The 14,590-nt window shown below is 43.7% G+C and overlaps 1 protein-coding gene across 1 annotated transcript; it reads right to left on the reverse strand.

Annotated features, from left to right (window-relative positions):
- Positions 1-852: 852 nt before the first annotated feature.
- On the reverse strand, positions 853-14,312 carry LOC114046557 (putative protein ZNF720). Its single transcript, XM_027867290.1, has 5 exons — positions 14,247-14,312; positions 13,508-13,567; positions 11,050-11,176; positions 10,407-10,502; positions 853-2,836 (listed from the first exon to the last, which is right to left on the reverse strand). The coding sequence occupies exons 2-5, from the start codon at positions 13,529-13,531 to the stop codon at positions 2,415-2,417; spliced, it is 669 nt and encodes a 222-aa protein (XP_027723091.1). The 5' UTR covers positions 13,532-13,567; positions 14,247-14,312; the 3' UTR covers positions 853-2,414.
- Between the last annotated feature and the right edge of the window lie 278 nt (positions 14,313-14,590).

Here is a 14,590-nt window from a genome sequence, read left to right on the forward strand (position 1 = left end):
ATCATCAGATCTTCTTTCATTCAATGCCCATATCCAGTCTGTTGCAAGGTCCTGTCAATTCTATCTCTTCAATATCTCGCACATCTGTCCTCTTCTATTCACACATAAGTAAAATGGTATACTAGGCTACATTTTAAAGAAATAACAGGGCCAAGAAAAAAGGAGCTGATAGTTCTGTTTTGTAAGACCACATCTGAAGTGCTGTGTTCAGTTCTAACCATCATATTTTAGAAACTACAAGCTAAGGTACATCCACAAGACAGTGCCCAGGATGGTGAGTAAGCTGGAAAATACTTCTTATCAGGATCTGTTAAAGCTACTGGTAGAGTGCGAAGAGGTGGGATGTATGACAAAAAAAGACTTTTTCTTTTTTTTTTTTTTTTTTGGTTGGCCCCAGAGGACAGAATCAAAAGCAATAGTTACAATGGATGGAAGTTGTGGAAAGACAGTAAAGCTTGATGTAAGGAAAAGCTTCCTGACAATTACAGCTATCTAAAAATTTTCTAATGATGATTCCCCTTCCAAGGAGAGACCACATGGCCATATTAACATCACCATCCAGTGAAAAGCAATGCTAATTGGTCAGGTCTGGGTTCTACTTGATGTCCTCAGATTCTCTGAAACAGATTTTGTGAATGCTCTTTTGTAGAGTAAGATGGGAGTTGTGGCTGAAGACTTTAACCAGTCACTGCACTCAGAGTTTCTCTCCAGCATAAACTCTACAATGTTAAGGCAAAAGTCATTGCTAAAGGTTTTCACAAAATGGTAACAAAGGGTATGGTAACTGTATGGATAAGTCAATCATCATTTCAGTTTGAATTGTGTAATGTAGTGATAACACTAGAAGCAGTTATGGAATGTATCAGGATTTACTTTTGGCATTAATCAAAATGCTCATTAATCAACATACTATAAGTGCCATTTACTGTAAGCCACGGACCTGTAGCCTGAAGAGTGGATGTGACTCCAGACCCTAGGAACCTAAGGTTGTACCCATGCAATAGGCAACATTGATAAAATCACTAATGCACCAGTGGCAACCAGGAACACTATACCATATGCTGTGTGCCTCCTCACCCAGTCAGGAGAGAGGTTTTTATGCCCTCAGGGACTTAATGGAAAACTACAGACACAGTTGGGTTCTTCTGAAGGAAGCTATTTAACACAGGACGGAAGCTTATACCTGAGTGTGTAATTCAGAACTTGGCCCTTTCTGTGTGTTTCCAGATGCAATTCTCCCTAGTTACCCTTGCACATTGGACAATTAAAGATTCAGGAACTCAGGGCATGTGGTACATCCCTTCCTTATTTTTGATGAGAAAGCCAGGAGTTAAAAGAAATACTATCCTGCAATATAGAAATTTAAAGAGCAAAGTAAAAGTGAGCAATGCAGCATATGTTTTAACACAGAGAAGTTCTACACACTTGGTGAAAAATGTCATTTTGAGGTGATTCACAAGTCAGTAAAACTACTGGTCTCTACAAAGGCTTTCTCCCACCTATACAAATACTTTTATGTTTACTAAGGCATCAATGATATCTAAAGAACTTTTCACAATTAATATAGTAAGTCTTTCTTTCAGGTATGAATTCTTTCAATAATGACACTAGCTAAAGGACTGCCCGTATTCTGAGATCATAAATTTTGGTGCTTGAAAGGGATTTTAGAGATCAACTAATTCAACTTCCTTATTTTACAAGTAGTGAAACTGAGGCCGAGAGAGGTTGAATGACCTGTCGCATATCACAAGTAAGTGACAGAGCAGGATTTTTGAATTCTGGTCCTCTCTCTAAATCCAAACTCAGTGTTCCCTCAACTGTTGGTAGAGGTACTTCTAACTTCACTGAAAAGATGTATCTCCAATATGAATTCTCTTATGTGTAGTAAGCTGTTGCCTCCAGCTAAAGGATTTCCCACATTCATTACGTTCGAAGTGTTTCTCTCCAGTATGAATCCTCTCATGTGTAGTAAGCCTTTCCTTCCGGCTAAACGATTTGCCACATCCATTATATTTAAAGGATTTCTCTTCTGTACGAAGTCTCCTATGTTTAGTAAGGTCTCCTGAGTAAAACATTTCCCACAGTTGCTACAGTCAAACTGTTTCTCTCCAGTATGACTTCTCTTATGGTTAGCAAGGTATCTAGGATGATTAAACAATTTCCTACATTTGTTATATTTAAAGTGTTTCTCTCCCATCAGAATGTTTTTCTGTTCAGTAATATGCTGATGCCAACTAAAGGACTGACCACGTTCATTATACTCAGTGGGTTCTTCTTCAATCTAAACTCCCCAACGTAGAATAAGACAAGATCGGCAACTGAACACTTCCCCACATTCATAACATCTATTTGAATTTTCTTCAGTATCTTTCTTATGATGTTGAATAATGTCTGAATGGCAACTGAATGCCTCCCTACATTGATTGATGACACTTGCAAAGCTTCTTGTCAAAAAAGATTCCAATGTGATTACTTTCATCCAAACACTGTTTGAAGTTCTTTCTACGTGCATCACATCTCTGCAGACACTGTCCCATATGAACTCTCTGATGTGGAACCAAGACTGGGCCCAGACCGAAGCCTATTCCAAATTTGTTATATATATTGGCATTAAACTTAGTAGAAGTATTTCTGTGGTTGATCATAACTTGCTGGGACTGTTTTTTATGACTGCTCTCCTGGTATTCTAATCTAATATCACATTCCCAGCCTTTTCCAAATTTGGAATTACAGATTCCATGCTTCTTAAGTTGTTCCTTGGATAGCTTTCCAACAGAAATGTCTTGCCTGGGAATTGCCTCCATTGTTTCACACCTAGTGCCTGGCTTAAGGCACACTGAAAAAAAAAAAAAAAAAAAGAAAACAGTGTCAATATGCAATAATCTCTGTGCTGAGGTAACAAGGTGGCATAACGAATAGGGTTTAAATCCCGTCTCAGCCACTTAGTAGCTGTGTTAAAGTTATTTTACCTCCTTCACCCTCAGTTTCCTCATCTGTAAAATGGGAATAATAGAAGCTATCCCACACAGAGGTGGAACAACAGAACAACATGGTGGTTGTGAGGATCAAAAAGGATAACAAATATAAGATATTTTGCAAATGTAAAGCAATATGTACATGCTAGCTATTGTTATAATTTTGTTAATCTCTAGGTTGTCTCATCCATCAAAGATGAATAATATACAAATGACAGAACACTGTTTACAACAAATTGAAGCCTAAGATATGTGAGAAGATAGTAATAGAGCATCTTAATGCTTTAAATGAGTTCAAGTATCTAAGACTAAATGAATTACACATTAGGGTATTAGAAAAAATATGATCACAGAATTACTGTTGATGAGCTTTAGAAAAATATCTGAATTTTCAGGAAAAACAAACAGGTTGAATCTGGAAATGACAGACTGACAAGCCTGATGCTAATTTCTGCCAAGATTCCATAACCTACAGTAAAAGAGATGGTTTATGTGCAGTTATAAATGAAAGTCTTGATCAGTAAGACCTAGCATAGGTACATTAAGAATAAACCCTTGTCCAAAGGAAAAAAAAAATTCCTTCATGCTCTTAATTGACACCTTAGATGGTCGATCAGAACACACTGCATACAACATGTATCTAGCTTTCAGCACAGTATTTGATACAATCTCCTAAGCTACCTTTTCGGACAAAATGAAGGTAATAGTAGAGGGGAGGAGCAGGAAAAGGGAGTTAGTATTTGTACAGCACCTACTATGTGCCAGGCACTATGCCGAGCACTTTACAAACGTTTTCACATGTGATCCTCAAGACGACCCTAGGAGAAAGACTGTGTTACTATCTCCTTTTTTTAGATGAGGAAAAAGGCAAAGGTTACGTGATCTGCCCAGGGTCACGCAGCTAGAAGTATCTGAGGCTGGATTTGAACTCAGATCTTCCTGTCTCCAGGCTCAGTGCTCTATCCACTGTACAACCCAGCTTCCCCAGGTAGGCGAACACGTTAAGTCACCTTACTTCCCAAACTTTTATGGGGGAAGGATGGGGATCATATTGCTTGCGCTGCAGCCCCCACCCTGTCTTTGAGCTTCCTTACAGGACGGTCCTATCCATTGGGCGGGGGGGCTAAAAGAGATAGCTGCCCTAAAGGAGAGTCTTTCCTGTTCCTAGCCCAGCAACTGGCCCTGTTCAATCAAGGGATACCATTCCTGCTCTGCAAGCACTCTGCCCAGTTCTAAGGAACTCCAGAGCCAATTTACCTCCTGTCTAAACCGAAGCCTATATAAGCTTTGTCCTCTCGTTCCTTTGGGGAGTCTCTGACTGTGAGGGTGGGGCTCCCTTACTGGAGAACTCAACAAAGCCTCGTTGGTTCCTAAATGGGTTTGGGGTTAGTTCTGGTTTGTTCCTGCACCAACCATTTTACCCATGAAGCTCACATTCTAATAGTGAAGACAATGGATATGAATCAATACATACAAGGCCAATATAGAGTAGATGCAAGGTCACCTTGGAGAGGGTGATGCTAATACTTGGGAGGACCAGGAGAAGCCATCTGCAGGAGACAAATGTGTCTCCACCACTATGATTCAGGGTTCTAGATAATTCAATGCTTCTATCAATATCATCTAAAGTGTTCATCCAAGAAAATACGGAAAATCCATCAATTGTGCAGATGACACATAGCTATGAGGAATAGCTAATTTACCATACGACTGAATCAAAATTTTAAATCTGCTCAACAGGCTGGAACAGTAGTCTAAAACTTTGACATCCTGCATTCAGAATTATACAAGTACAGAACTAGGGAGATATGCTCACGTTCAGAGGGCTACAAAGTTCCTGTGGATATCAAGAGCTGTATGAACAAAGAGTCTGCTCATACAACCGTTGTTGTTCAGTCAATTAACCTTTCTAGGCCTGCTTCCTAATCAGTTGGACTGACCCTCTGATGTCTCTTTTAGCTGCAGATGCCATGATCCCTCCTGGTGCTGCTGCATGGGCCCACCTCTGGCAGTACTGCTTTTGGGAACAAGCACATTGTCCCTAGTTTTATGTGACAGATTTTGAAATTGTCCCCAGGCCCCACACCATTCTCATGCCTTTGGTTCACGTCTTTGAAATGGTGTCCAGAACTGAACAAAAAACTCTAAATGTGGTCTGGGCAGAATGGAGTAGAGTAGTCCTATCACTGGAATCTGAACACTATGCCTCTGTTGATGGAGCCTACAAGTTATATTAGGACAGCTAGGTCTCTCCCATCCACACATCAAAATTATTCAAGAATCTTTTAAAGCTATAACAACAGTGATAACCTCATTCAATGACACTCTCTTCATGAACATCAAACAAGGCCTAAAATAAGGAAATGTATGTTCACTAAAGAAGTTCACCACTGGGGGTAGCTGGGTGGTGCAGTGGATAGAGCACCGCCCCTGGAGTCAGGAGGACCTTAGTTCAAATCCGACCTCAGACCAGACACTTGACACTTACTAGCTGTGTGACCCTGGGCAAGTCATTTAACCCCAATTGCCTCACCAAAAAAAAAAAAAAGAAGTTGACCACCGTCATGGAGAAGATCCAGTGCAGAGCTGAGTTGAAGAGGAAACTGATGATGGAGTAACATAGCTGTGAGGTATTAATTCATACGGTACACGAAGGAGGGGAAGTTTCAGGAGGCAAGGCCAAAATCTCGGGATTTTTTTAATCAAGAACACCCATAACCTTTCTGTATGATTACTTTCCTATCTACACAAAATCTTAATGAGAATTTTCTACACACCTATCACAGGCGCCTTCAAGAAAAGCATTCACGGGGAACAAGCAAGCAGCTTTGTACAGATGATGCTCAATACCAGAACACATCTTCAGCGCCGCGCCAGGGGACGACACAAAGAATTCCAGGTCTCAGTCTGCTTATTGCTTGCTAATTAGGAAGAAGCACGGGACTTGGAGCAAAACGCTTCCTTGGAGTCTCCCTCCCAACAAGGGGTCTCCCTATTGATAAATCAAAAGCTTTCATGATTCCTTGAAAGAGAGAACAGAGCCTTGCTCTGAGACACTCTGGTGAGTCTCAAAACAGGGAGAGAGACACGCTCATTAGAGGCATCTATCCCTGGATGGAGGAAATCCAAACTTAATAACAATAATAGCAATGTTTACATAGTGTTTTAGTTTACAAACCACTCTGAATAGATTATCTTATTGAATCCTCTCCACAAGGGATTTTCCTAAAGCACAGGTCCAGGCGTGTCACCCACAACTCAGTAAATCCCAGTGGCTCCCTGTTGCCTCCAGGAGCAAGTTCGAAATGTGTTTGGCATTCAGAGCCCTTCCTCACCTGGTCCCCTCCTACTTTTCCAGTCTTCCTACATCTTACTCCCTAACGTGGGCTCTTTGAGCCTCCTGGCTGTTACAGGAACAAGACCCTCCTGCTCACAGCTCTGGCCATTCCCTCTGGTTGTCCCCCAGCCCTGGGACGCTCTCCATCCTCCGTCCTGGCTGCTGACCTCCTGGCCTCCTTCAAATTGAACTAAAAATCCCACTTTCTACAGGGAGCCTGCCCCAGTCCTTCCTAGTCCCGGGCCTTCCTTCTGTTAATTATTTCCTATTTATCCTGCATATAGCTTGCTTTGCACATATCTGTTTGCATGCTGTCTCCACCATTGGACTGTAATCTCCTTGAGGGCAGGGGCTGTCTTCTGTCTCTTTTTGTATCCCTAGTGTTGAGCACAGCGCCTGGCACATAGTAGGCACTTAACATTTATTGACTGATTCAAAAACCCTGGGACGTAGATATTCCCATTCTTCCTATTTCACAGTTGAGGAAACTGCAGCTCAGAGAGGCTGAGGGGCCTGCCTGGGGTCGCACACCAGGGTCATCCTGACTCCCAGGGCCTGTACGTGATCCCCTGGGACGGCCTGGGGCTCACTGGGAAGAGGGAGCGCCCCCAGATGCTCCTGCCAGCAATTCTGCACACTGATTTCACGCGCACCCGGCCTGCTCCGTGCCTCCCATCTCCTACCTCTGTGCTTTCCTCTAGCTTCTCCCCGTGCCTGGAATCCATGCCTTCCTGAACTCCACCTCCTAGAAGCCGCAGCTCAGGTGCCACCTGCGACAGGAAGCCCTGCCTGGTCCTCCTGGACTCTTCACGCTCTGTCGTCTCTGAGGTCACTTTGTGTTTACTTAACTCTTGACGCGGTGGGGAGCCAGACTACGAAAGGTTTGACACACTAGACATTTCAAAGCTTGGAGGATGTAATAGGTAGTCACCCCTCCAGATTCAATTACCAAGATGACTCTCAAGGCTCTAGATCCAGGCCCGGTTTCATATGTGAACTCCACATGCCTGTTGCACATCTTCCCTTGGGTACCACATGGGGATCCCAGATGGCTCCATTAAGCTCTGGAACCTTGCAGAAAGCCTCCAGAAAGAAATCCGTAACTACTCATAAGAGTTCAGCCTTGCCATCCCAACAGGGAAGACTAACTGGATGGTCAGATTATGACACCCAGGTGGCCATCCGTGTATATATCTGGGGCAGACAGTACAAATGGGTACGTTGGACCCATGGAGAAGATTGAGTTGAGCATGAAGAAGAAAACAGCCTGGATTACCTTCAGGGCACTGAAAACCTCCTTCAACAACCCCAAACACTTTCCAGCAACAAAAGCCTACCTTTTTTAATACCAACACTCTCCTGGTGTTGTATGGCTATAAGGCATGGAGTACCACAGTCTGCAAAGAATGAAAATGTGTAACACAAAGAGGGCAGTGGAGGTGTGGATGATGGCTTGAGCTATAGCATATAACAAACGAGGAATGTGGAAGAAGAGGAGTGAAGGATGTTATCAAGGAAATACATAATGGAAAGAGAAGCCTGGCTGGTCAGATGGTGAGGGTGAGGGATGCCAGGTGGGCAACCTCAGAGAGCTTCACTGGTATCCTCATGGTATAAAACAAGAGGGAGGAAGGCCTCCAGCGTAACGTGTGGACTCACACAAGCCATGTGCAATGCATAAGCATGGCGGGTGGGAATCCAAATTGATTCAATCATAATCTAATTTAGTATTTGAATAATCACAACAACAGTTAAGTAAATGCAAAGTATTTTCTGCAGGGAGACAGCTCTACAGAGGCCAGAGAGGAGAGGAAGGCTTCAGAAGATGGCACCTGAACTGGAGCCTGAAGGAAGCCTGGGCTTCTGAGACTGATAAAATCATGACACTGATTTTAGGGATGGAGGAGAACCTATACAAAGGCACGAAGATGGAAAGTTGAGTTCAGGTAACAGCTAGCAGTTGGCCAATCTTGCTAGAATGAAAAGTGCATAAAAGAGAATAATGGGAAATAAGTCTAGAAAAGTAAGTAGAAATCCAGATTATAAAAGGCTTTAAAATGCCAGACAGAAAAGCTTATAATTTCTCTTTGAGGTAACAAGGAGCTACATTCAATCATTTGGATAAAGATTTCAATTATTTCAAAGCTCTATGTCCAACCCTGATCTCACAAGTGAACTCTAGTCCCACATCACCAACTGTCTGCTAGGCATCTTCACCTGGAGAGCACATGAGCATCTGAGACTCAACATATCAAGAATAAAACAAATTATAATTCTCCTCAAACTCTTTCCAGTCCCAAACTTCTCCATTTCATTCATTTATTCATCATTCCCTACTACGAGCCAAGCTCTAGGGAAATGAAGAGAAAAATAAAACCATTCCTGCCCTCACAAAACTTACTCTCTATCGAAGGAAAGAACACGCACCCCAATAAGGCGGTACAAAGTAATTTCCAGGAGTGAACGGGGGTGGAAAGGGGAGGTACGAAGAGGACTTGATACCAGTGGGATTGGGATAAGGGTTTCTCCTTGATTCCACTCCCCCAGAGTCATCCAAGATTCCTCCCTTCATTCCACTATATCTACCTATTTATCAAGTCTCATTAATTATGCTGACATGTTTCTCCCATTTTCTCCTTCTCTACACTCACAACCACCTCTCTTTTTCTACACTTACACCCTAGAGATGCATCAGACCTTCATTACCTCTTGTCTAAACTATTTCATTAGTCGCCTACATGGTCTACCTGCCTTCTGTTCTCATCAGTAATAACCTATCTTCCACACATGACAACATTTATTTCATATGCATTTTACACACGTTTACATTGCTGTTGTTGTTTTGTCCTTTATTTTCAAAGAGGACCAATGACATCATGGGTGATACCTTGACTCATGGGTGAACTGGATTTAAGTGAAGCAGAATTGCACAAAATCGTCAGCCTCACTCTCTCTTCCAGAGTCATGGAAGTCCCATGGCAAGTCCAAAGTCAGGATGACTAGTGATGGCCTGGGATGCAGTGGATAGCTGACCTTGAATGATAGGCTCCTTAGCGACAGAAATCATTTTTCATTTTTGTTTTGTGGCCCCGGGGCCTAACACAGTAGGTACTTAATAAGCTTTTGCTGGCTTGAATTACATTGTAAAAGATAAAGGATTACAGTGGAGGGGACAAGGCAGGAAAGACTTGGAACCAGAGTACAAGAGAAAGGGTTAGTGTCTGAGACAAAGAACACTTTTCTCTGAGACAGGATGTGAGGAGGGGTAGAGATATGTCTGGAAATGGGAGAGCTCCTAGCTCACGTCAGAAGATATAGGTTCAAGTTACAATGCCAATAACGTGCAAGCTGGGTGGCCTTAGGCAACCTCTGAGCTGTAAGGAAGGACATGGATGAAGCAGAGAGTAGACAAGGTAGATGGGGAAACCACGGCAGTGAAGGAGCTCCAGAGCATGGCTTATGTTGATTGGAGAGGAGAGTGATGGGGAGATGGGACAGTCTTCAAGTATGTGAAGCTTGACGAGACTTACTGTAGTCGCCTCCCAAAGGGAGAAGTTGGGGCAATGGGTAGAAGTGAAAAAGAAGTGAATTTACACTTGATATAGAGAAAAATTTCTAAATAATTAGAGCAATCCAGAAGTGGAAGTGAAGGCCTCAGGAGGCAGTGAGTTACATCTCACTGGAGGTCTTTCTCCAACTGGATTAGAGGCTCCAGGTAAGATGGAAAAAGATGAAAAAAAATCACTTAAGTTTGAGTTGGAAGATAAGGCCTTTGAGGTTCTTTACAACTCGAGGGTCCTGGGATTGTTTCTTACTTTATCTCCGTGGGCCTCAGTTTCCTCTCCTATAAAATTAAAATCTAGAGATGACAGATTAGTTCCTCTCCAGATCTAACATTTTGTGATCCTATAGAAAGTGGTTTGCAAAAGTGAAAATGAGTATTTACAAGGAGTATGTAGGAGAAAGCTCAGAGTCAGACCTTCCCCTTGACCCTAGGAAACTGTGAGGAAGTCTGCTGATCCAAAGTTTCAAAGGGTTATCTCCTCAAAGGAATAGTTCACTATTCCTCAGTGACTCCCACGGACTCTACTCACCTGGGTAGGTGCTCCTTAGGACTTCCTGCTCTATTATCCAGGGCGTATCTCCTCTCTCCAAGTAGAAGAGAACATCTGGTTTATCAACTGAAAGTCCTGAGGGGGGAAATGGGAACGTTCTTTGAACAGAGCCATCTAAGAATGCAATCTCAACTTTTTCCACTTTTGGGAAAAGAAGGTGTGCTAGGAAGGACGGGCGGCAGAGGAGAACAGGGGACCTCTGAAGGCTGTTCAGCACTGTGTTACAGGGTCACAGAGTAAACTGGGGCTCAAAAAGAAAATTAGCTCATATGACTCAATTCTTGAATGGAACATCTTTCTCATTTTCACATAGCTGCCCTGGTATTTTAATGCAGTGGAACGAAGAATGGGGAAGGTACAGCTTCAAAGCTAGGACCTCAAAGCTGTGGATTTCCATCTGTACAAAGAAAAGACCTTACACCTGGGAGCAGGGTTCTGGCCCGTGCTCTTTCTTGGTTCTGAAGGAGTTAAGGATCTCCTCATATTACAATTGTTTTAAAATATCTCAGCCTACCAGGGCAAAAATGGGCTAACACTAGATACCCCCTGGCTCCTGGAAAGCAAGAGCACAGAGTCACCCCAGCCAGCAGATTCCAAGTCACAAAGGGAAGTTTGTCTTTACCCAGGGAGACAAGGTTCCTGTAGTTCTCCAACATCACATCTTTAAACAAGTTCCTCTGAACAACATCCAATTGTTTCCATTCCTCCTGGGAAAATTCCACAGCCACATCCTTGAAGGTCACTGATCCCTGAAATATTCAATACACTCCTGCTCACCCTGATCTTCTCTCACATGTACTTTGGGGGGGATCTGAAGTTAACTAGAAGTAGAAGGGCTATCTTTCAAAATGTGCTGGGTACTGAGTACTTTGAGTCAAATACTGGAGCACGTGCTGGATACTGCATTCTTTACTTGATGTTAACTTACCAATATTCCTGCCCCATCACTCAAAGTCATCCATATATTATAGTCTGCTCAAGTTAAGTCCCCAACAAATGGTACTCTTAATTTAGAACCAGGTAAGTACTCCTAAGTACACAAAAGCAATTGGGTTCTATGCAGTTTTGCTAAGTCTATCTTGTTGTTTTAGAGGTTAAATTGAGAAGTGCCACGTTCCCAAAACCATAAAAGTCCAAGCAATGCCCTGAACGCTTTCATGGTGACAAAATTCGTAGCCAATGTAGGCACCCAGAAACTGTAACTTCAAAACACAGAGTAGTAAGAATCTAGATTGCACAATAAGGTAACTTGGTTGATAAAAAGGCTTTAAAAGGCCTATCTGGTAAGACCTCAGAATGACATCCTGTCACCTACTTTCCTGAAGACTGTAGCCTTTGAAAGCCAGGGGAATTCCGACTCACCTGTCCTGATCTCCTTTCACCTGAAGGTCTTGAAGGAATCCCAGTCCTCTATCTTGAACCCAAAACCCCAGCAATATTCAATATGACAAGAGTCATGAAGATGCTACAGATACTATTGAAGTCTTTCAGGGATGAAAATTCTCTTGAAGGGAAAAGTGGACAGTGAATGAATTTCCCCACCCCACTAAAGGACTAAGAGTTCCCTTGTCCCACTTATGGACCTTTAAATGTAATGTTGTAACTCATCTCCAACCTGTGGGGACAAGGAGCCCTGAATCTGATCAGAGGTCAGGGCTGTCCTCTTAAGTTATGAACACTAAAGGTTCTTGGGTCAAAAAAGGAGTCTTCTTGCTTCACTAGAAAATAAGCCCATTTTATCTATCAAAATCCCTTTAAAATCCAAACTCTCCTGCTTAAGAGATGCAGATGTCGAGCTCTCTTTTGCCAGTGGGTTGATACTGTCAGGAGGAAAAAGCCCTTAGGAGATATCTTCTGTCAGAACTAGTCTGGAGAAAAAATTCCAGGTGTCAATGAAAGGCTCTATTAAGTTGATGAGAAGATATAGATAGCACTGTTTGGTTAATTGTATGAATATTAAGGAAAACTATCAGCTTTAATCCCAACTGTGATTTATTTGTCAAAGGAAAACAGTATTTGCTAGGATGGTCTTTAATAGTATTAGAGGATAATTTTGGCTATTCTTTAACATAATTCTAACCAAATTTCACCCTAAATAAAGAGAAAACAGAGAGGGATATAGGGAGATTGGACTTAGCTGGAACCTTGTTATTGTTCAGTTGTTTTTCAGTCATGTTCGACTCTTCATGACCCCATCTGGGGCTTTCTTGGGCAAAGATACTGGAGTGGTTTGCCATTTCTTCTGCAAAGGGGGAACCTTACGCTCATACAAATGCTATCCAGGGCCTCTTGTGCTACGCGGTGTTTGGGCCTTTTGGTTTAAATGGAGCTAAATAAGAATGTTCAAAATGTAATGCATTAAAGGGAGAATTGAGCAAAATCCCTAGCTTTGAGTTTCTGCTGGGGAGAAAGTGAAAGCAAAGACCCACAGGAACAGCATCACATGATAGATAGGTGCCCACCTGTGGAGAAACAGATGCTGAAATATGGTACCAGCCTCTCAGGAGACAAACAGGAGATTGTGACAGAAGTCGAGGCTCTTTGCCCTATTGGCATCCATAACTCTGTGCCTCCTCCTTTTAAGCTTTTGCCTCCCATCACCACTCAAGTGAGTCAATCAACAAACTTTTATGAAGCACTTACTATGTGCCAGGTACTGTGCTTAAGAACTGGAGATTCAAAGCCCATCAATCAAAGAAAGACAAAAACACCAGCCCTATCCTCGAGGAGTGTACAGTCTAATGGGTGATACGACATGCAAACAAGTACATGCAAACAACTATAATCTCAGAGAAAAGGCATGGGACCTGTGTTTAAAATCCACACCTGCACCCCTTTCCGAGTGGCGTTAACTTCTCTAAGCCTGTTTCTACATCTGTAAAATGAGGTCAAACCAGATGACCTCTAAGATCCTTTCCAGAGCTAGACATATGATTCTATGGTTTACGAATTTTTTTTATTGAGACGGTCGAATTATTTTGCAACTCTAGATCTCTCTCCTAACCGTTCCATTCATATTATAAAGATATGTGTCTGCGACTTGAGAATTCACTTCAGTAAAGGCAGAAACTCCCACTTACCTGGACGCTGGCTGTCCCGATCATCGTACCCTTTAGGAAACAACAGTCTTCAGAAGGCGGCTGAGGAGGAGAAAGGAGACATGAGGAAGGCTGGCATTTCCTTACATCTCCCGAAAGCAGGACCAGACACTTGGAGGCTTCTGCAGAAATCGCAGGATCACAGATTTAGGGTCGTGTCAGGGGGCTCAGAGATCTGATCGTCTAATCCAGATGCCCCCTTTGATACACGAAGAAACTGAGGCCCAGAGAGGTTTCCCAGCTTACCCAAGGTCTGCACAGTTAGGGTTAGGGTTAGGCCTAATCCAGGGTTAGGCCCCTGGATTAGTTTAGCGAGGCTGGACCTCAAATCCCGTGCTTTTACCAGAGGAAAGTCGGTGCTGAGCATGAGGAGCTCCTCCAAACTTGCCCTGCTAAGGGCTGTCCCCCTGACAGTGCCAACCCACAGGCCAGAGGGTTAGGACAGGCCAAACGAGCGGGCTGTGCTGCTGAGCGAGGGGAGGGCTGCAGCCCCGGACCAGGCAGTGCCCAGCTCCTCCGGGAGCGAAGCAGGGACGCAGTGGGGGTCGGCCTAAGGCCTGGGCACAAGTCCGGGAGATAAAGCCTAAACCTGGGGGGTGGGTGGGGGGGAGAGGGAGAAGGGGAGCAGGCCGAGGGGCAGAGAGGACCCCGGGCATTGGTCACGGCCGCGGCGGGGGTCAGGACGCCTGGGTCCCCGGGGAGCTGTGGGACGGACACTCACCTTGACAGAGGTCCAGCCGGGAAGGACCCGGTACAAAGAGAACACGGGAGGGGCAGCTGGGTGGCAGTGGATAGAGCACCGGCCCTGAAGTCAGGAGGACCTGAGTTCAAGTCCGGCCTCAGACCAAACACTTGACACTTACTAGCTGTGTGACCCTGGGCAAGTCACTTAACCCCAATTGCCTAAAAAAAAAAAAAAAAGGGAGAAGACGGGAACGGAAACCTGGGGTCCCCCCTAGCCGGAGCGGGCATTTCCGGATATCCCCAACTCAGCAGGAGGATGTTTCTGTGGCAACCACCCTCCCGGGACTTCTGGGAAGGGTGCGTGTCCAGCAGCGACTTCTG

The sequence above is a fragment of the Vombatus ursinus genome, unplaced genomic scaffold (assembly GCF_900497805.2).
Source record: "Vombatus ursinus unplaced genomic scaffold, bare-nosed wombat genome assembly UNPS02000026.1, whole genome shotgun sequence".
NCBI classification, from domain to species: Eukaryota; Metazoa; Chordata; class Mammalia; order Diprotodontia; family Vombatidae; genus Vombatus; species Vombatus ursinus.